Source organism: Podarcis filfolensis, assembly GCF_964270895.1.
Source record: "Podarcis filfolensis genome assembly, chromosome: 14".
NCBI classification, from domain to species: domain Eukaryota; kingdom Metazoa; phylum Chordata; class Lepidosauria; order Squamata; family Lacertidae; genus Podarcis; species Podarcis filfolensis.
The window spans coordinates 27,434,229-27,453,617 of record NC_139616.1 but is presented as its reverse complement, the minus strand read 5'-3'; the positions used below and the strand labels follow the sequence as shown (position 1 = coordinate 27,453,617).

Genomic DNA, 19,389 nt, shown 5'->3' with positions numbered 1-19,389 from the left:
TTGCTGCAGTAAATATAAAGTACAGTGGTACCTCTGGTTATGTACTTAATTCGTTCCAGAGGTCCGTTCTTAACCTGAAACTGTTCTTAACCTGAAACACCACTTTAGCTAATGGGGCCTCCCGCTGCTGCCGCACCGCCATCACACGATTTCTGTTCTCATCCTGAAGCAAAGTTCTTAACCCGAGGTATTATTTCTGGGTTAGCGGAGTCTGTAACCTGAAGTGTATGTAACCCGAGGTACCACTGTACTGTTAAAGCAACTCTACAGTATTTCCAAAGGGAAGGGGTTAAAGTGATAGAGCTGATGCCTAGAAAGAGGGGATTATGCTCAAAACCCAGTGAATGTTGCTGCTACCACCGACTTACCATTTCTGAAGGTGATATAGATCTTTCCAGAAATCACAGGTGGACAGGATGCTGCTGCCTTACACAGAACCCATCTAGCTCAGTATCGTCCACACTGACTGGCAATGCCTGCTGCCCTCTGCCTGGCAAGGCAGCTGCCCTTCTCCTGTACCCAGCCCAGGGGGCTTCTCAGGAGGGCTGAGGAGGAGGAAGGGAAGAGTCATTCCGTAGTCTGACAAGCAGGATTGCCATGGGCAACTAGTCTGACACTAGAGTCAGGGGTGGGGCAGTGGTCAGTGTGCTGAACTAGGAAACCACAGAGTTCAAATCCCCCATTCAGCCATGGAGCTCAATGGGTAACCTTGGGCCATGCACTGCCTTTCAGCCCAACCTTCCTCATAAGATTGCTTTGGAAGGAGGGAGAACCAATCTCCTTAAAGAAAAAAGGTGGGATTTAATCTCCTTAAAGAAAAAAGGTGGGATTTAAACGCAATAAATAAATAGCTACCCACCCACGCCTGGTTCTGCCTGCACGCCTCGTCCCTTCTGCACATGCGGGGTGGGGGGAAGCCACAGGGCCCCAATTCTATGGGGAGAAACCCCAAGCAGGAGCAGGAGGGTCTTGGGAGCGGGGCAACCAGAAGACACCAGGAGGCTCCTTCGCCTCCCCGCGATCCTGCTATTTCGGACTCCGACTCCCAGCAGCCCCCGCCCGCCCAGCGGCCGCCTCCTCTTCTCTTTCTCCCTGCCTGAAACGTGATCGCCCGGCCCGCCGACGGCGCCCTTCGCCAGCTTGGAGGGAAGAGCCTCTCTATTAATAGCGAACTGTTGGCAGGCTCCGGTCTCCGTCTTGGGACTCGCCGCGGGCTTCTGTGGAAGGAGCCTGGTGGCCTCCGCGGGTGCGGGGACTGCGCGCTCTTGCTGCGCCTCCGCCATGGCCAGCCCTGCGCTGAGAGGCCGGTGGCGGCGTCGGCTGCACGCCGGGGCTGCTCCGAGGCGCCTGCTCTGAACAAGACCTGCCCCGAAGTAAGCCTTCTCCCCACCCCAAGGCCAGCCCCGAGGCGGGGACGGGGCTGCGTGCGGCCCGGGGGACTCCAGCTCGGGAGGCGCAGGGCCGGGGGGGACCGAGCAGTGCCCGGCGACGATGCGCCTCCAGCTGGCCGGAGCCCCGGCCCTTCCCTCTCTCTCGGAGCGCCCGAGCAACCTGCAGCGCTGCCCGCTCGGGCACAGGCGAGGAAAAGCGGGTCGTGCAGCTCCCGAGCCGCTGTGAGCGCCCCAACGCCCTGGCCCGGCTCCGCGGCTCCTCCTCCTTTTCCAGGCCCGGCAGCTGCTAAGAATATCGCGGCCGCTGCGGCCGGCGCTCGCTCGGCCTGCGGGAGCCGCGCCTGCTGCAGGCAGCGCTCGGGCGCCGAGGGAGAGGCCGCGGCTTCCCCTCCAGCAACAGGCCAGGTGAGTGGGCGCCGGTGCCTTCCCAGCTGGACAGCGCAGGCCTGGCGACTTCGGCTTCTGGCGCCTCTGGGCTCCCTCCTCGGCTGGTGGGGCAGCGAGCTGAAAGGCCGGCGGCCCCACCAAGTCCTGCTGTGGAGGAGCAGGAGCTGGGCAATGCCAGGCAGGCTTCTTTGCCTGGGCAAGGCCTCCCTGGTACAGGGGAGATCTCCGGGGAGATGGGGGTCCTTGGCCTTGTGTGGTGGGAGGGGGCTGCGTTGGTGCAAAAGGGAGCCCAAAGGGGGAGGTGGGGGCTCAGAGTGCCCAGAGAAGTGCCCCCGCCTGGACTGATGCCTACACCTGTCCTGTCCTGGCTCCGTTGCAGATGTTCCCTCTGGCACCCCCGGGATGAAGCTGAAGAAGCAGGTGACGGTGTGTGGGGCAGCCATCTTCTGTGTGGCTGTCTTCTCCCTCTATCTGATGCTGGACAGGGTCCAGCATGATCCTGCTCGGCACCAGAATGGGGGCAATTTCCCTAGGGTAAGTGTGTTGCGGGCAAGACCTTCCTCCACCTGCTGCTTTGCCCTCTTTGTGCCCTTTGCAGAGACACAGGAGCCACTGCCAAGGGCTTCCAAGAGTGACTTGGCGGGTTGGGGTCCCTGACTGTCTCCGCAGCAGTGGCTCAATCTCTGGTCCAAAGTGGCAGGGTCAGAGAAGAGCGGCAGCCCCCCTGCCACACTCTAAAGAACTCCTCCCCAGCCCATGTCCCTTGGCTGCACTTGCACAACTGCTTTCAAGAGTGGGAAGGTGGCTGTGCCACACTGGACGTCCCTTTTTGCTCAGCCGGGCAGTGTTTGGCAAAGGGAGGCAAGGAAGAAGGCAGGCAGGCTTGAGTGTTGGCAGGCTGCTCATGACTTCCTCCTGCTTGTGCCACCTCTTCTGCTCCTCGTCCTCTCCCCCGCCCCCGCACAGAGCCAGATTTCGGTGTTGCAGAACCGGATTGAACAGCTGGAGCAGCTCCTGGAGGAGAACCATGAAATCATCAGCCACATCAAGGACTCCGTGCTGGAGCTGACGGCCAACGCGGAGGGCCAGCCGGTGGTGCTGCCTTTCCACATGCCCAATGGCTCCTGGGTCCTGCCTCCCGAGAGCCGACCCAGCTTCTACTCCATCTCCTCTCAGGATTGTCAGTTTGCACTGAAGAGCAACAGCCAGAAGGAAGACCTGCAGGTCAGCTGGGTTGGGGGTGGGGGACAGGACTGTGTAAACGGTGCTGCCTGAAAGAGTTGGAGGGGGGAAGGGGAGTGAAGAGCATGAGAAGCACCTAGTTGCTGCTGGATCAGCCCAAAGGGGGCCCCATCCAGCCAAGCACCCTGTTCTTGCAGTGTCCTCCAGATGCCCCAGTAGGAAAACCCTGGGGCTGAACCTGAGCACAAGAGCACTCTCTCCCCTCCTGCCATTTCCCGCAACTGGTGTTATTTGGTGGAGGGAGAGGGAGAACATAGCACTTGTGATTGGAAGCAGGACCCCTGTGCCTTTGGTGTTCACATGACAGCACAGCGGTTCCCAAAATTATGCTACCCTAAACTCCTTCCCAGTGACACTTCTCCTCTATGAAAAGGATTATTCAGAACAGTTGTTTTCACAACACGTTAAGGAAGTCAATGCTTTTTTCTGGGGGGACGCAGGGGTATGCATACCCCTAAACATTTTGTGAATCTATGTTTGGCCTCATTGAGGGGCAGTATTTCAATATGAGTAGGAAAATAAGAGTACCCCTAAATATTTTTTATTTTTTTTAAAAAAGCGCTGAAGATAATAATACAATTAATTTCAGGACAGTAACAATTAATTGCATTTTATTCAAAATCCAATTAAAACTATTAATTCAACAAAATGGATGAACTTGATCCATTGAGCTTTTCAAAGTATGATAGTCATTTACACCTCCAGTGACCCATCTTGTCCTGCATCTGTTTCTCACGGTGGCTACCCAGATGCCCCGGTGGGAAGCCCACAAACAGAACCCAGGGCCTCCTAAGGCAAGGGGAGTAGCTGGTGCCCTGAGCTGCGAGGCTGCTAAGGACAGACTGGCTTGGGGTGGGTGGAAAGGAGACTCTTCCATTGCTATGCCTTGGTTTGACTCTCTTGTCCTTTCCCAGATGTTGGCTGTGTCTGCGTTGCTCCCCTATGACAACCAGGATGGTGGGGTATGGAAGCAAGGCTTTGATATCACTTATGAGCCACATGAATGGGATGCCGAACCACTGCAAGTGTTTGTGGTGCCACATTCACACAACGACCCAGGTAAGCAAGCTGGGGGGTGGCAGACAGCATTCCCCCATTGCTTGGTGAGAGGCTCATTTGTAGCCAGGCGCATCTGCAGGAAAGGCAGGGGATTCAGTCGCAACCTCCTCACCCCAGTGAGCCACAATCCCCAGAGTCTCTAGCACTTGTAGAACCCAAGATAGGAAGCGAAATGTGTGTGCAGGAAGAGGTACGTTGACCTTCTTCCAATCTGGTGGCCATTGGCTGTGCCGTCAAGGGGTTGATGGGAGTTGTAGTCCAGAGTCCCTGGAGGGCAATTTGTTGAGGAAGGCTGCTCTAAACAGGCCTGCAGTGATGTTCCCTTTTCTGCTTCCCCAAGGCTGGATCAAGACATTTGACAAGTATTACTTCGACCAGACGCAGCACATCCTCAACAGCATGGTGGTGAAGCTGCAGGAGGATCCTCGACGACGCTTCATCTGGTCCGAAATCTCCTTCTTCTCTAAATGGTGGGACAACATCAGCGCCCAGAAACGGGCTGCTGTCCGCAGGTAATAAGAGGGGAGGAAGGGGTTAACTCTCATCATTTTCCTTCTCTTAGGATGGTTGGTAGGAAGATGTTTAGAACAATATTTCTTTCATTTTTTTAAAAAGGCATTTATATTCCACCTTTCCTCCAAAGAGCTCAAGGTGTGGCGTACACAGTACTTGTATTCTTATCTTGTATTTTTATGTTGTGAACCACCCAGACATCCACGGACAAAGGGGGCTATAGAAATTTAATAAATAATAATAACAACATAAATGTTTATGGAAAGAACATACTTCATGCAAATGAGAAGTCTGAAGTAAGTTTTTTTTTAAAAAAAGGAAGATAATTTTTATTAAAGATTTTCTCCATTTACAAAAGTACGTGCATTGTCTCTTTTTTCACATTGTAAAGTCTTTTCCACAGATCAGTTACATTTGATATGAGATATTAGTGATGTATTCTGAAGTAGGCTTTATATTCATGTGGCAGGCTTGATTGATTGCCTCCTCTGTGGGAAGGTCCACTTTTGGGCTGCTGCTGCTGTTGGTGGTGGTTGCCTCTGACCCTGATCTCTCCTTCACAGGCTTGTAGGCAATGGGCAGCTAGAAATGGCAACTGGCGGGTGGGTGATGCCAGATGAAGCCAATTCCCACTACTTTGCCATGATCGACCAGCTCATTGAGGGTCACCAGTGGCTGGAGAAGAACATTGGTGAGTGCTGTGCGCAGACTGGGCCAAGTTTGGAGGGCGGGCGGATCGGGGTGGTGGGGTGGCACCAGCTACATTTGTGCTGACAGCCAGTGCTTGAGCCGGGCAGAAGCGCTGAGAGTGGCGGGAGGCATAGAATGGAGAGAAGCACCATGGAGGTCTGCAGACTGGATGGGGATAGTGAAGCCCTCTGCTGTGTGTAGTTCTGCAGAGCTTCTGTTGCTTTGCCAGACCCAAAGGATACAAGATACAGTGGTACCTCAGGTTAAGAACTTAATTTGTTCTGGAGGTCCATTCTTAACCTGAAACTGTTCTTAACCTGAGGTGCCACTTTAGCTAATGGGGCCTCCCAGTGCCGCTGTGCTGCCACCACGCAATTTCTGTTCTCATCCTGAAGAAAAGTTATTAATCCGAGGTTCAATTTCTGGGTTAGCGGAGTCTGTAACCTGAAGCGTCTGTAACCTGAAACGTCTGTAACCCGAGGTACCACTGTACAAGGCATGCCACATTATAACTTGTCTGCATAGGAACATTCAAGCCTCCTGTTTCATATGGCTCTTCAGAATCTAGATGTGTGTTTGAAGTGGGGCAGGTTACAGCATCTGAAACACAGGCCCTTGCCTTTTCTGCTGCTGACGCCTGCCTTCTCTCCTTGCTCTTCAGGGGTGACACCGCGCTCTGGCTGGGCAGTGGACCCCTTTGGCCACAGCTCCACCATGCCTTACCTGCTGCGTCGTGCCAATCTGACCAGCATGCTCATCCAGCGGGTCCACTACGCCATCAAGAAGCATTTTGCAGCAACCCAGAATCTGGAGTTCATGTGGCGGCAGAGTTGGGGTGAGGGGTGTGTGAGTGAAGGCCCCTGGATTGTTTATGCCCCAACCTCCCTTTTAGGCTCTTCAGAGTCTTGCCTGCGAACCCCTCACAGCCTGGCAGCTGGAGCAGCTGGCTGCCAGTGTCCTCCACCCCCTCATTAGAGGCCAATGTGTCCTTTGTCCCTCATCCCCCACAGTTGGGGCTTCCTCCCACTGCAGTCAGCACTCGCCACTGGGAGTTGTTTGCTCCACACACACCTTCTGTGGGGCTCTGGACTCCTCCCTTGCCTGGTGTGTGCTGTTGCGTGTTGCTGGTGTGTCTGCATTGTGGGTGGCCGGCGAAAGTTCTTCCTGACAGTTCCTGAGTCTCCGTTTGCCCGGGGCCCTTCCTGAGCAGCACAGAGTGACCCTGGCATTGACCCCCTCAGATCCTGACTCCAGCACCGACATCCTGTGCCACATGATGCCCTTCTACAGCTACGACGTTCCCCACACCTGCGGCCCCGACCCCAAGATCTGCTGCCAGTTCGACTTCAAACGTTTGCCGGGGGGGCGCATCAACTGCCCCTGGAAAGTGCCCCCCAAGGCCATCACCAGTGCCAATGTGGCTGAGCGGTGAGTGGCTTCTGGTGGTCATCCTTGGCTCCTTGGGGTGGTGGGCCTGCTTGCTTCTTCCATCGACCACCTGCCCTCTGCTCTCCTAGCTGGGTTCTGTGCCTCCAGGGATGATGCAGCCCCCACAGAGCCCAGAGTGCTTGGGGACCATTTGACCAACTGCCTCCTCCTCCTGATTCCAGCATCTCCTAAGAAGAACCTGGCTGTTGGAACAGGCCCATCTAGTCCTGCATCCTGTTCCCACAGTGGCCAACCAGGTGCTCTATGGAAGCCTCCAAGCAGGGCCAGAGTGCAACAGCGTTCTCCCCGCTTGTGCTTTCTAGCAGCTGGTATTCAGAGGCAGAACATAGCCATTGTGACCAGCACCTATTGATAGACCCTTCTCCCCTGTTGAGTTTCTACGACCCTCTTTTAGAGCCGTCCAAGTTGGTGGCCACCACTGCTTCATGCGGCAGCAAGTGCCATAGTTTAGATGCCTCCTCTTGTCTCTCTGGCTCTGGCCATGAAGATCAGACCATGTCAGCCAGGCCTACAGGCATGTCCTGTTCCTGGTTGTTGACCCCCTGTCCTCTCTGCAGGGCACAGCTCCTGCTTGACCAGTACCGCAAGAAGTCCAAGCTGTACCGCAGCAAAGTGCTCCTGGTGCCGCTGGGGGACGACTTCCGCTACGACAAGCCCCAGGAGTGGGATGCCCAGTTCCTCAACTATCAGCGCCTCTTTGACTTCCTCAATGCCCACCCGGATCTCCATGTGCAGGTACAGCCACCTTGGCTTGAGTGGGGCGCTTCCTGGGAAAGAGTGGGGTGGTTTGCCCCCTTGAGAGAAAGAGGTGGATGCTGCAGAGCGCCCCACTCCTGATTCTTGGGGCGGAGTCTCCTTCTGGGGCTCTGGGGGGCAGTTTCTTCTCCTGTCATGCATGGGGCCTCCCCACCATCCCAAGGTACTGGGTTTCTCCCTCCCCCCAAGGTTTCTGATGCAGTTTCAGCTTATGCCTCCCTCATAGGCACAGTTTGGGACCCTCTCGGATTACTTTGACGCCTTGTACAAGCAAGTGGGCATCGTCCCTGGAATGCGCCCACCCGGCTTCCCTGTGGTCAGCGGGGACTTCTTCTCCTACGCTGACCGAGAGGACCACTACTGGACTGGCTACTACACCTCCCGGCCCTTCTACAAGAGCATGGGCAGGGTGCTGGAGGCTCATCTCCGGTGAGGGGTCTGTGAGGGAGGGAGGAGCCTCCCTGCCTGGCATCTTCTCCTGGGAAAACAAGGTTCACTCACAAGCCTCTTCCTCCCCCCCCCTCATCTTTCCCCCCAGCGGTGCCGAAATCTTGTACAGCCTGGCTCTCAGCCATGCCCGCCACGCTGGCATGGACAGCAAGTACCCGCTCTCAGACTATGCCATGCTGACGGATGCACGACGCAACCTGGGCCTCTTCCAGCACCACGATGCCATCACTGGCACTGCCAAGGAGGCAGTGGTAGTGGACTATGGGGTCAGGTGTGTGTAAGGCCTGGCCTGCGTTGGTAAGGCCTGGCATGGGTTCCCTGCAACCAGGGTGTGGCAGTGGGGCTCTGTGCCCCATGGCTTCATGGCCATCTTTCTCTCCCTCCACCATACTCTTCTAGGCTGCTGCACTCGCTAATGAACCTCAAGCGGGTCATCATCAATGCTGCCCATTACCTGGTCTTGGCAGATAAAGAGGCCTACCATTACGACCTGGCGATGCCCTTCCTTGGCGCAGTGAGTCACAGCCTGCCCCCTGCTCCTCTGTGCCCAGAGGGAGTGATCTAGAAGATATGGGGTGGGGAGGCCTGGATCTGCTGCCCCCAGGGAGAGGGGACCATGACAAGGGGACTGAAGCTCATGAGCTGGCCCCAGCCAGGTCCCACCCTGTGCTTCTAGACCCCACGGTCACTCAACCTGACCCATTCTCTCTTCCAGGATGAGGCCCGCCTCAATCAGGACTCTCTGCCAGAGAAAACCATCATCAAGCTAGATGCAACACCCAGGTGGGTGAGGGGGGTGGGGGGCTGCCCTTGAGAAAAGAGGGTGGGGAGCAGGCAGGAGACACAACAGAGAAGTGGGTATCCTGGGGTTACGGACTTGAGCCTGGGAGGAACGGACCAAACTGGCCAATCTTGCAACCTCCTTGTTCTCTGTTGCAGGTTCGTGGTAGTGTTTAACCCCCTGGAGCAGGAGCGGCTGAGCATTGTGTCCCTGCTGGTGAACACGCCTCGTATCCGGGTCCTCAACGAGGAGGGGCAGCCCCTAGCGGTGCAGCTCAGCGCCCAGTGGACCTCTGCCACAGACATGGCCCCCGATGTCTACCAGGTAGAGCCTGGAGGGAAGGAAGGCGGAAGTGGGGACAACAGTGTTCAGCCACCTGGGGCTTGGGAGCACCATAGCTTGATAATCTTCTAGATGCCACCAGGCTCTTCGTTGTCAGAGGTGGAAATTGGCTAGAGAAAGTGCCCAGGTGCCCTTCCATGCTGATGGGCTCCCATCTTCCCATTGGGCTGCTCCTGTGAGTTTACCATTGGGGCGCACTAAGCCTTACTGGCATGCCCCATCTCCAAGGATTTGTACAGGGACTTCTGTTGCTCATCTGGCGGCTGGAGGTTGCTGCTGGGCCCCTTGTAGTGCATCGAATGTGTGTGCTTGTGGGGAGCAATGGGAACTGCTGCTGCCCTTGCCTGTGCTCCGATTGACAGGTGTCCATCAACATGCGCCTGCCAGCCCTGGGCCTCAGCATCCTGCAGCTGAGCAAGTCCTTTGACAGCCACAACACGCTGAAGTCCTCGGTGCGCCTCTTCCTGCACGGGCGCGACCTCCCCGTGCACAAACATGAGGCCTTCCCGGTGCGGGTCATCCCTACGGTCACGGAGGACTTCTGCCTGGAGAACCAGCACATGCGAGCCTGCTTCTCTGGGGGCAGCGGTTCCCTCAAGGTGAGGACAGGCCCACCAGGTGGACAGGTGCAGCTTAGCTTGACGGCCACGGGGAGGGCCCCTTGTGCTCACCAGGACTCCACTTGTTCCCTGGCAGAGTGTGCACCGGGCAGGCGACGCCCAGGAGCAGAAGCTGAGCAGACAGTTCCTCATCTATGGGACCCGGAGCACCAAAGACAAAAGCGGTGCCTACCTCTTCCTGCCTGACGGAGAAGCCAAGGTCTGGGCAGGGCTAGCCCCCGTGGGGGCTGGGGTTGGTAGGACATCTCCCGGGTAGGTGGGCTGGTTGGGGGAAAATGATTCCCAGCTTAGACCAGGTGTTGGTATCTCACTTTCTGTGGTTGGCATTATTATCGTCTTGGTTGGCACAGGAGACAGCCCACTTCCTCTCTTTTGGACTATAAACACAGTTCAAGACAAAATAGCCAGGCCACACATTTTGAACCACAGTTCCCATCAGCCCCAGCCAGCACTTCCATATGGTACCCTGTGGCTAATGAGAGATGTAGTTCAGAACATCTGGAGGGCACCAGGTTAGGGCAGGCTGTACTCATGCCTTTAAGGGAGGTGGAGTCCTCCATGCCAGAGATTCCGCCCCTGGAAATATCCCAAGTGGACCAACGTTCCTCTCTGTCTGCTTCATTCTTGGGCTTCCAGGCAACCCATATCATGTTTGGTAAAGGGGCAACTTTTGGTAAGAAAAGGGAGGTAAGAGAAGGCAGGTTAGAAATGATGGGAAATGAAATCCAGACCCCTCCCCCTGGTAAGAATGCCTGCCTGTTCTGGTTATTTATTTATTTAGAATGTTAGGTAAACGTAAAAGGACCCCTGACCGTTAAGTCCAGGCGAACGACTCTGGGGTTATGGTGTTCATTTCGCTTTACTGACCGAGAGAGCCGGCGTTTGTCCGCAAACAGTTTTTCCGGGTCATGTGGCCAGCATGACTAAGCCACTTCTGGCGAACCAGAGCAGCACACGGAAACACTGTTTACCTTCCCACCGGAGCAGTACCTATTTATCTACTTGCATTTGAAGTGCTTTTGAACTGCTAGCTTGGCAGGAGCAGGGACTCAGCAATGGGAGCTCACCCCGTCGCAGGGATTCGAACAGCCAACCTTCTGATCAGCAAGCCCTAGGCTCTGTGGTTTAGACCACAGTGCCACCATGCTGCTATTTCATTAAAAAAATCAAAATCAAAGTGGTTTTCAACAAAAATACATAATACCATACAGTGAAAGCAGAGCAAAAGTTAAAAACAGACAATCAGATAATCATTATGGAAGGACTTGCTCTGAATTGCTTGCATAGGCCTGGCAGAATTTTTTAAAAAAATCAGCAGGTGTTTAAACAGTTTGCATGGGAGGCATCTGCTGAATCTCTAGTGGCAGAGAGTCCCTTGACGCTCCTCTCCCTTGCAGCCCTATGTCCCCAAGGACCCCCCAGTGGTGCGGGTGACGGAGGGACCCTTTTTCTCAGAGGTGGCCGTTTACTACCAGCACATCCAGGAGGTGGTCCGGCTGTACAACGTGGCAGGTATGGGGCTTTGGGGACTGGGAGAGAGCAGCAGTGGAGAGCTTGTCCCATCCCTGCCTTAGGGGCGATGCATCCTGTTTTGCCGCCTGAAGCGAAAAAGGAAGGTGCCACCCCACCCACTGTGCTGGCTCTGCCAAAGCCTTCCTTACCAGGGTGGCAACCATAAAGTAGCAACTACAATGGCAGAAGCCGCTGCCAGCGCCACTTCTTCCAGCGACAGTGGTGGTGGGGCAGCTGAGGATCTCATGGGGGCACCTCCTCTTGGACTTCGGTCACCCAAGGCGGCTGCCTCCGCCTGCCTCATGGGCAGGCAGGCAAGCCCTGCTTCCCATCATTGCTTGATTTGAGCTCCTCCCTGCAGGGGTCGACGGCCTGTCCCTAGAGATCTCCTGCCTGGTGGACATCCGAGACCACATCAACAAGGAGCTGGCCCTGCGATTTAGCACAGATATTGAGAGCAAAGGCACTTTCTTCACTGACCTGAACGGCTTTCAGGTAATGGGCAGGGAGGGAGGCTGAAAACACACACACACACCCTGCCGCCCTTGTGAAGAGGCTGGAGAGAGACTGTCTGCCCACTTGGCTTCTCAGCACTCTCCTCTCCTGGCAGATCCAGCCCCGCCAGTACCTGAAGAAGCTGCCTCTCCAGGCCAACTTCTACCCCATGCCGGTCATGGCCTACATCCAAGATGCACGGAGCCGCCTGACGCTGCACACGGCCCAAGCCTTGGGCGTCTCCAGCCTCAGCAGTGGTGAGTGGGTTGGGACAGTGGGCAAAGCTGTCTCTCCTGGGGTGGCTGCAGACGGGAAGCACCAGGCCTGGGACTTCTCCTTCTCCCAAGACACTAGGAAGCAGACATCCTGTGAAGCTGAAAGCTGGATGATGCAGAACAGAGGAAAGAAAGTCCTTCTTCCTGCAAGGCAGATTCAACTGTGAAACTCGCTCCCACAGGAGGCAGGGATGGCCACCAACCTAGATGGCTTTAAAAGATGGTTGGAGAAATTCATGGAAGAGAGGGCTATTGATGGCTACTAGTAGACAGGTTGGCTGTGCTCTGCCTCCACAATTGGAGGCAGCAATGCTTCTGAATTGCAGTTGCTGGAGACCACAGGAGGGGAGAAAGTCCCCTTGTGCTCGGATCATGCTTGCAGGCTTCCCACAGGCATCTGACTGGCCACTGTGAGAACAGCATACTGGACTAGATGGGCCGCGGGCCTGATTCAGCAGACTCTTATGTTCTTCTGATTTCTAGGGATAGTAGGGTCTCCTGGGACTGAGCCAGAAGCCTGAATGGGGAGGAGGAGCAGTTTGTGGGATGGGAGATCAGCCGCAGGGGGTCTGTGTTGGGGCTTCAGCAGCTGCTGTTGTGCTGGCAGGATCTGCCTGTGTGTCGGAAGTGGGTCACCTGTCTAGGTTGGAGCTCCTCTTACTTTCCCCCCTTTCTTCCTCTCCCTTCCCTGGTTCAACTTCCAGGCCAGCTGGAGGTGATTCTGGACCGGCGCCTCATGCAGGATGACAACCGTGGCCTCGGGCAAGGCCTGAAGGACAACAAGCGGACCTGCAACCGCTTCCGCCTCCTCCTGGAGCGACACAGCGTGGCAAGCAAGGTACAAGGACTGGGTGCTCAGCACCCCTTGCATCTGGCCACTCTGCCCAGGCACCTGTCTCTCCCTTGCTAGTTGGCTTGGGTTTCTCAGAGTGCCAACAAACGTGCAGAGTTTGATCTGATACGTTCAGAAGGACACGAAATCTGAGGCTCCTTTGGGGCCCAGGCCAGCCCTACAGCTCAAGAGTGGCACTGGGCTGCTTCTGCTTGCCAATCTCCTGGGCACCAGCACCTCTTGCAAGCACTCCTAAGGAAGAATTTTCCTTTGTGTTTGGGAAGCCACAGCAATTCCCACACAGATGATCCCATAGCCGGGAGTTCATCTTGCATGATAAAAGTCTTAAGTTCTACCACCCATCCCAGGCTGATGGAACCTTGCACTAGCTCCAAATCCCCACATTTGCCCTATTGCACAAATTATTCCTCTGTGCCAGGATGTTCAGCATATTGCCCTTTCCCTTGCTCTTCCTTCGAACTCCTGCCTGCAACACACTGCAGAGCACCCATTTGTTCATTCCAGCAGCACTTTAGTCAGATCAAACAGGCTAGACACAAAAACGCTTCCAATCTTTGTCTGCTGTGTTTGGGAAGAGAAAGGAGAAGTGAGTCTCTTCATCCTGGAGACAGGATTCCTTTGTTGTGTTTCGGCCGAAAGGCTCCCGAGAATAAACAGATGCATGCAAGTACAAAATAATGCTGGATGATACAAATTCAAAACATTCCAACAGTGTTTGCAATAGTGATTTTGGCTCTCAGACGGCAAACTGCAGGGTCTCCTTCAGAATAATTGCAGTAGAGACGTAAAGGTGGTTCCACCTGTCAGCCACTGGTGAAAAGGCAGAAGACTGAGTGTGGAAAGAGTGGGGTAGTCAGTCTCTCCTAGGGAGAAGCATGAATGTCCCCAGAGATCAGCCCTGGGGTGTGTGAAATGGAGCAGCCGAAGAAAGTTGCTGAGCAGTGAGGGGAAGAAACACCATGCAGAGTCAGCAGAAGGAAGTCCATGGCAGGCAGGCTTCAAAACAAGGGAAGTGGGAAGCAGACTGTTGCCTTGAGTAGCATGTAAAAGAGAGGGTTTTTTGGGGGAATGGAACCTGCCCCCCACGTGTGCCAGGAGCCCCTCCAGCCCAGGTGAGACGGCCTGTTCCTGGCCTCCTTCCTCTACAAGGGCTGTGCACCTTTGGATCGTGTTGTAACATGGCTGTTCTCACCGCCCCTCTCCCTGCCCCCATTTCCACCCAGAGCTCCAGCTTCTTTTCCAAACTGGCCTCCATGCTTAGAGACTTGGTCTTTCCCATCCACGAGGCCAACAGCCAAGAGGTAAAACCCGGCCCTGTCTGGTGTGCTAGCTGGTGGTGACGTAGCTGCTGGGCCCACCTCTGTGCCCGTGTGTGCGTGGTAGCCCGGCTCCTAGCTCAGTGGCCATCATAGCTTAGAAGGCGGGAGGGCGGGCTTCCTGTGGGTGACCTCCTGGCCCCCAGAGCATCTTTGGCCCCTGGGGGTGGGACACACACCTGCCTGTCATTGCTGGGCTTTCCTTCCTTCCCAGGCGGAAGCTGGCCAGGCAACGAGTTTCCCATCTCTGCTCAGCCACCTGACCTCCATGCAGCTGAATGCTGAGGTGCTGGTGATGCCTGTTGCCCAGGAGAAGCCACCGCCCCCCACCCTGAGGCCCTTCCTGCCCCTCTCGGGCCCTCTGCCTTGTGACTTCCATCTTCTCAACCTGCGCACCCTGCAAGGAGAGGTGAGTTGCCCCCTGGGTGGGAGGGCGCTGATGGGGATCAATCACAGCTTTTTAGAAGCATAATAATAATAATAATAAATAATATATCCCTGTGTTGTCCCAGCCACTGTGGGCAGCTTCCATAACATAATAAAACATCAAACATTAAAAACCTCCTGATGCAGGGCTGCCTTCTTAAAGTTTTCAATGTCTTCTAAAAGTTGTATAGTTATTTATCTTCTTGACATCTGATGGGAGGGCGTTCCACAGGGCAGGTGCCACTATGAAAAAGACCCAGGTATACTGGGCTGAGGCCATTTAGGGCATTAAAGGTCAGCACCAACACTTTGAATCGTGCTCAGAAATGTACCAGGAGCCAGGTTAGCATTGGAAGGGACAAAAAAAGAGTCATTTGCCCAATGTGGGAATCACAGCTCACCCTGACCCAGCTTCTGCCTGCTTCTCCCCTGCACTGGGCCCTGCTTTCTCTCCCCCCACCCCTTCTATGACCAATACTCATGCCTTTCTCTCCAGGACGATTCACTGCCCTCCACTGAGACGGCTCTGATCCTGCACCGAAAGGGCTTTGACTGTGGCCTGGAAGCCAGGAACTTGGGATTCAACTGCACTACCACCCATGGCACAGTAAGTGGGGAGATGCCATGATGCCTCTGAGGGAGAGAGGGGCAGGAATGGGCAACCCATGGGAGAACAAGAGCTCTGGTGCTGTGGGGAGGGTGGAAGGATGGGTTCCTTGGGCTACTGCAAGAGGCAGCCAACGATGCTGGGTTTTGCTGTCTTGGAGCTTTGCTTTCTTGACTGAATGGTAGGCTGCTTCCCTCTGGCATGCATGGACTGGAGTCTGCTTTTGCGCTGACCCCCCTCTCTTAACCTCTTGTGTCCTCACCAGCTATCCCTGGGCGGCCTCTTCCAGGGCCTTGAACTGACCTCCCTGCAGCCCTCCTCCTTGACGCTGATGTACCCGCTGGCCACGACCTCCCCCAACAGCACCTCTGTCCACCTGGACCCCATGGAGATTGCCACTTTCCGCCTCCGTCTCGGATAAGACATCTCGCTGGCCCAGACTGGATTTCATTGGCCAGTCAGGCATTGGACTGGACGTTAGCACTTCCCCCACTGGTATCCAAGGCAGACAGGATGTGGCCCAGCACCAGGAGGCTGCCAGGATCCAGAGACTCATTATTTATTTGTCTGCTCCTAAAAGACAGTATGGCACCAAAGGCCCGGCCAGACCAGGCTGGCCTGGCATGGTGACGCCTCCTGTGCAAAGGCTTCACGACAACCCTTGCAGTTGGGTGCTGGATGCTGGAGGTGACTGGCTGTGCTGTCAGGATGGGATGCTGTGGCAACAGGTGCAGCAGCAAAGATCTTGGCTCAGTCCCGCCCTCTCAGCTTTCAGGAAAGGAGATCTCTACGTTCGCACCCTGGAGGCTCCGTTTCACAGCTCCTTCAAGAGGGAGGCAGACTTGATGATGTAGCAAACACTGGAAGGGCGTTACAACTTGTGAGCTTCCTGGAGTTCAGAACAAGTTTTTAGGAAACAAAAACAAAATAAAATGTTTTTTAAAGTGTTTGGCTCTCGAGTTGTGCTTTGGGCCTTGCTTCTCATGGTCCAGATCTCAGGAAGGGAACGTTGGGGGTGTGTGTGTGCACAATCCTCTAGATCTGCAAAGCCAGAGGACGTGTGACCAGAGGGAGGACGTGTGACCAGAGGGATCCACTTGACCCCTCTCAAATCCTTGAGGAGACTTGCCCCTTCTCTATGGGCATAGCTGGGGGGGCAGGGAAGGGCAGCTGCCCCCCAATCAATACAATTCAATAAAAATACATAGCAAACAAAGGTTCTGCCCCCCCCCAACAAAAATTCTGGCTATGCCCATGCCCCTCTCCCTGCTTAATTTCCAAAATGAAAAGTGCATGAGTGCCATTGCCCTATCAGGAAGACCTCCTTGAGAGTCAATCTCCCTGCTGTGAATGGATCCAGAGCAACTTTGGCTGGCAATTTCCCTTCCCACCTCCCAATTCAAGTTTGCAGTGGAAGGATTCAAAATGCAAAGGCATGCTGGACACTTGGTGCTTTTTCCAGGGCAAAATGCTAGTGTTGCCACAGCCCAGAACAGCCATTTCAAAGTGGATGGGGAAGGGGAACCCTCTCTGCTTCTTTTTGCTCCCCTTCTCTCTGTCCCAAGAAAATGATGGCCAGGTGGGGGTAGGGATTGGCGGAGTGGGGTGGGAGAACAAGCAAGACAGTGACAGAGCGCGTCTACTGCTGTCTGTACAGCCAGGTGGTTTAAAATCTCTCGGCTGGTTTTTAACAATTTGTCAAGCAGGTACCAGAATTCCCACTTTACAGGTGGAAAAACTTACTGTACTGCGATTTGCCCAAGCCATTCTGCCCAGTGTGGGGGTTGGGTTCAGCACTGCCACTCCCTTCCCGCCTCTAGCCATTATGGCGCAGTATGAGGGAATCCTAAATGACACCCTGTAACCCCAAGCAGTGCATGGGATGTTATTTATTATTATTATTATTATTACTATTAATCAAATTTATATATTGCTCCATACCTGGAGGTTTCAGGGCAGTTCACTTGAGTAACTGGCTAATTACTCCAACAAAGGTTAGGTTTACTTGGGGTTAGGGGAGAGAGGTGTGGGAAGGATATCCCCCTGGCTGCTTTCTTTCCCCCCAGGTACAGCTGTTAAGGAGGGCCTTGCTCTGGCTGCAGGCACAGAGGGCACTTGCCAAGACTGCAGCCCTTGCTGGGGATCTCAGGCACCAGTTCCCTCCCCTCTTGGCAGCGCCTGCCTCTAGGGCACCTCTGGTTGTCATGGGGACCAGCATCACCAAAGCTCAGGCAACTCCCCAGGAAGGGACAGAGGCAGCGCCCGAGAGCTACTCTCTCTATCCAGTGGGCATGCTGGTCACTGCAGAGCCACGTTCCACCTGCAGCACTTGATCCGGCACCAGGAAAAGTCTTCCTGGGCATGCTTTGAACAAGCTGGATGGTCTCTAGTGGCTCCTGGATGGTTGCTTCTTGCTGCACAATGGGACAGTGGATAGAACAGCTGCACTGACACCAGGATAGGAACCAGAAAAGGCGGCTTCCCTTTGTGAGGGGAAGCGATCTGTCTCTCATGGGGCAGGCACCAAGGCGGCCAGAACCAGATTGTACCTGGGTTTGTAGAGACCCTGGCCAGGAGGAGAGCAAACTGATGTGGACATCAGCTGCGGAGAGGCTTGGGCTGTGATAGGTAGGCTGGTTCCATGTGCTGTGGCTTCTTTTTGATGCTTGAGAGGGGAATGGCACCTCTGAGCTCAGGCATTGTGGGGTGGGTGGCAGCCCCTGGAGGATGGGTGAAGGAGCAAGAGGTCACACGTGTTGTTTCCCAGGCCCTGTCCTTACCTGTGGTGCAGGGTCTCAAGTGGGGATCAGGAGGGGTGGCAGGGCAAAGGTAGGGCTTCCTAGGTCAACTGGAGCACCTGTCAAGCAGCCCGTCTCTCATTGCAAGGAGCAGTGCCTAGCAAGCTAGCAGCTTCTTGGCCTCAAGCCTGCCTGCCCCTGCCCCACGGTCAGTAGACAGGCAAGAGGACTCCTCCCTCCTTGAAAATGTGCTCAAAAGGTGAGAGAAACAGCACCCATCCCATCCCATGCTTTATTCCCTAAACTCCTAGTATAAACAGAAGGCAGGCGCTCTCTCAGTGAAGGGCCAATCCTGCAGGAAGTGTGGAGGGGCATCCCTTACGAAAAATCATGCTGAGAGCCCTGAGGGGTTAGGCCACTGGCAGGGAAAGCAGTAAAGGAGTTCTCAGGATGTGCCTCATGGGGTTTTATGCACCTCCAAAAGGAAGGAATGGAAACTGGGGGCAGAGCAACCGGCTTTGCACATTGAAAGGTCCCAGATTCAATCCCTGGGAGCAGCTCAAGCTTAAGGGAAAAAACAAAAAGGTCAGGTAGCAGGCAGTGGAAAAGGTAGAACTGCAAAGTCATTTGAATCATTAACTGGAAGTATGACAGGACATAGGCAAGCATGCACAGATCCCACCCTTAAAAGAAATACGGCCAATTAAGAGAAAAAACGAAGCCCTAATTACAAACCATTCTGAAAGGACTTGTGCCAGCTTTATGAATGATTAATGCAATCTAATTCTGATTGCGGTCAATGAGAAATGAGGATCTGAGCAGAACTCCTGGAAATGAAGTATGGAGTGGTTATGGCCCAAAACCTTTCGGGGGAGATACCACTAGGGATTGAGCCTGGGACCGTCTGTGTGCAAAGCCTGAGCAGTGGTCCTCCATTGCCTTCCTTCTCAGTCAGCTTATTCAGAGCAAAGGAGATCCCTCTGCAACCCACATCTGTGGGAGGCAACAGGTAGATAATTCACACTTAAATGCAGTCTTCAGTTTGGCAGCTCCCTCCACAACGTTCAAATAACATAACCAGGAATGAGTCTAAAGGGATTCTATATCCAGTTACTTCTTCAGTTTGACCCAATGTTTCATGTCCCAAAATTTCACAATAATGGATATTTTTTTTAACGGACACAATCAATGCTTTGATTCTATAGGGCAGCATCCAGCAAAGTAGGTTCATTAGTGTGAGAATCTCTGGTTGTATCACAGAGCTCCCTCCTCCCTTTCTTCTCCCCATGCACCCCCTAAATCTGTTCCAGAATCCCTACCCCACTCTGAACGGCATTAGGGAACAACACAGGCAGAGGGAGGGGAAGTTCCATTGCACAAACAGAACAATGGAACCACACATAATCTCTCCTGAAGAGTCAAACCACTGCACTGGCAGCTCTGAAGTGACCTTCCATGGAGCACAAGCCTGGGCAGCACGTACGGAG

General features: G+C 54.5%; 1 protein-coding gene across 3 annotated transcripts; it reads left to right on the top strand.

The window, feature by feature from the left end:
* The first annotated feature begins 832 nt into the window (after positions 1 to 832).
* Positions 833 to 16,111, top strand: MAN2A2 (mannosidase alpha class 2A member 2). 3 transcript variants are annotated; one of them, XM_083585469.1, is made up of 24 exons: positions 1,085 to 1,373; positions 2,158 to 2,312; positions 2,745 to 3,002; positions 3,935 to 4,079; positions 4,420 to 4,591; positions 5,156 to 5,283; positions 5,944 to 6,117; positions 6,524 to 6,710; positions 7,289 to 7,466; positions 7,714 to 7,916; positions 8,026 to 8,208; positions 8,337 to 8,451; positions 8,653 to 8,720; positions 8,877 to 9,042; positions 9,423 to 9,659; positions 9,757 to 9,879; positions 11,078 to 11,192; positions 11,554 to 11,687; positions 11,803 to 11,944; positions 12,667 to 12,800; positions 14,039 to 14,116; positions 14,346 to 14,540; positions 15,054 to 15,164; positions 15,430 to 16,111. In XM_083585469.1, the coding sequence occupies exons 2-24, from the start codon at positions 2,181 to 2,183 to the stop codon at positions 15,583 to 15,585; spliced, it is 3,534 nt and encodes a 1,177-aa protein (XP_083441595.1). In that variant the 5' UTR covers positions 1,085 to 1,373; positions 2,158 to 2,180; the 3' UTR covers positions 15,586 to 16,111. The 3 variants fall into 3 exon arrangements, with proteins under 3 accessions (XP_083441593.1, XP_083441595.1, XP_083441594.1); XM_083585468.1 differs by lacking the exon at positions 14,039 to 14,116 and adding an exon at positions 1,504 to 1,796 and having other exon boundaries at positions 1,095 to 1,444; XM_083585467.1 differs by lacking the exon at positions 14,039 to 14,116 and having other exon boundaries at positions 833 to 1,373.
* The last annotated feature ends 3,278 nt before the right edge of the window (positions 16,112 to 19,389 follow it).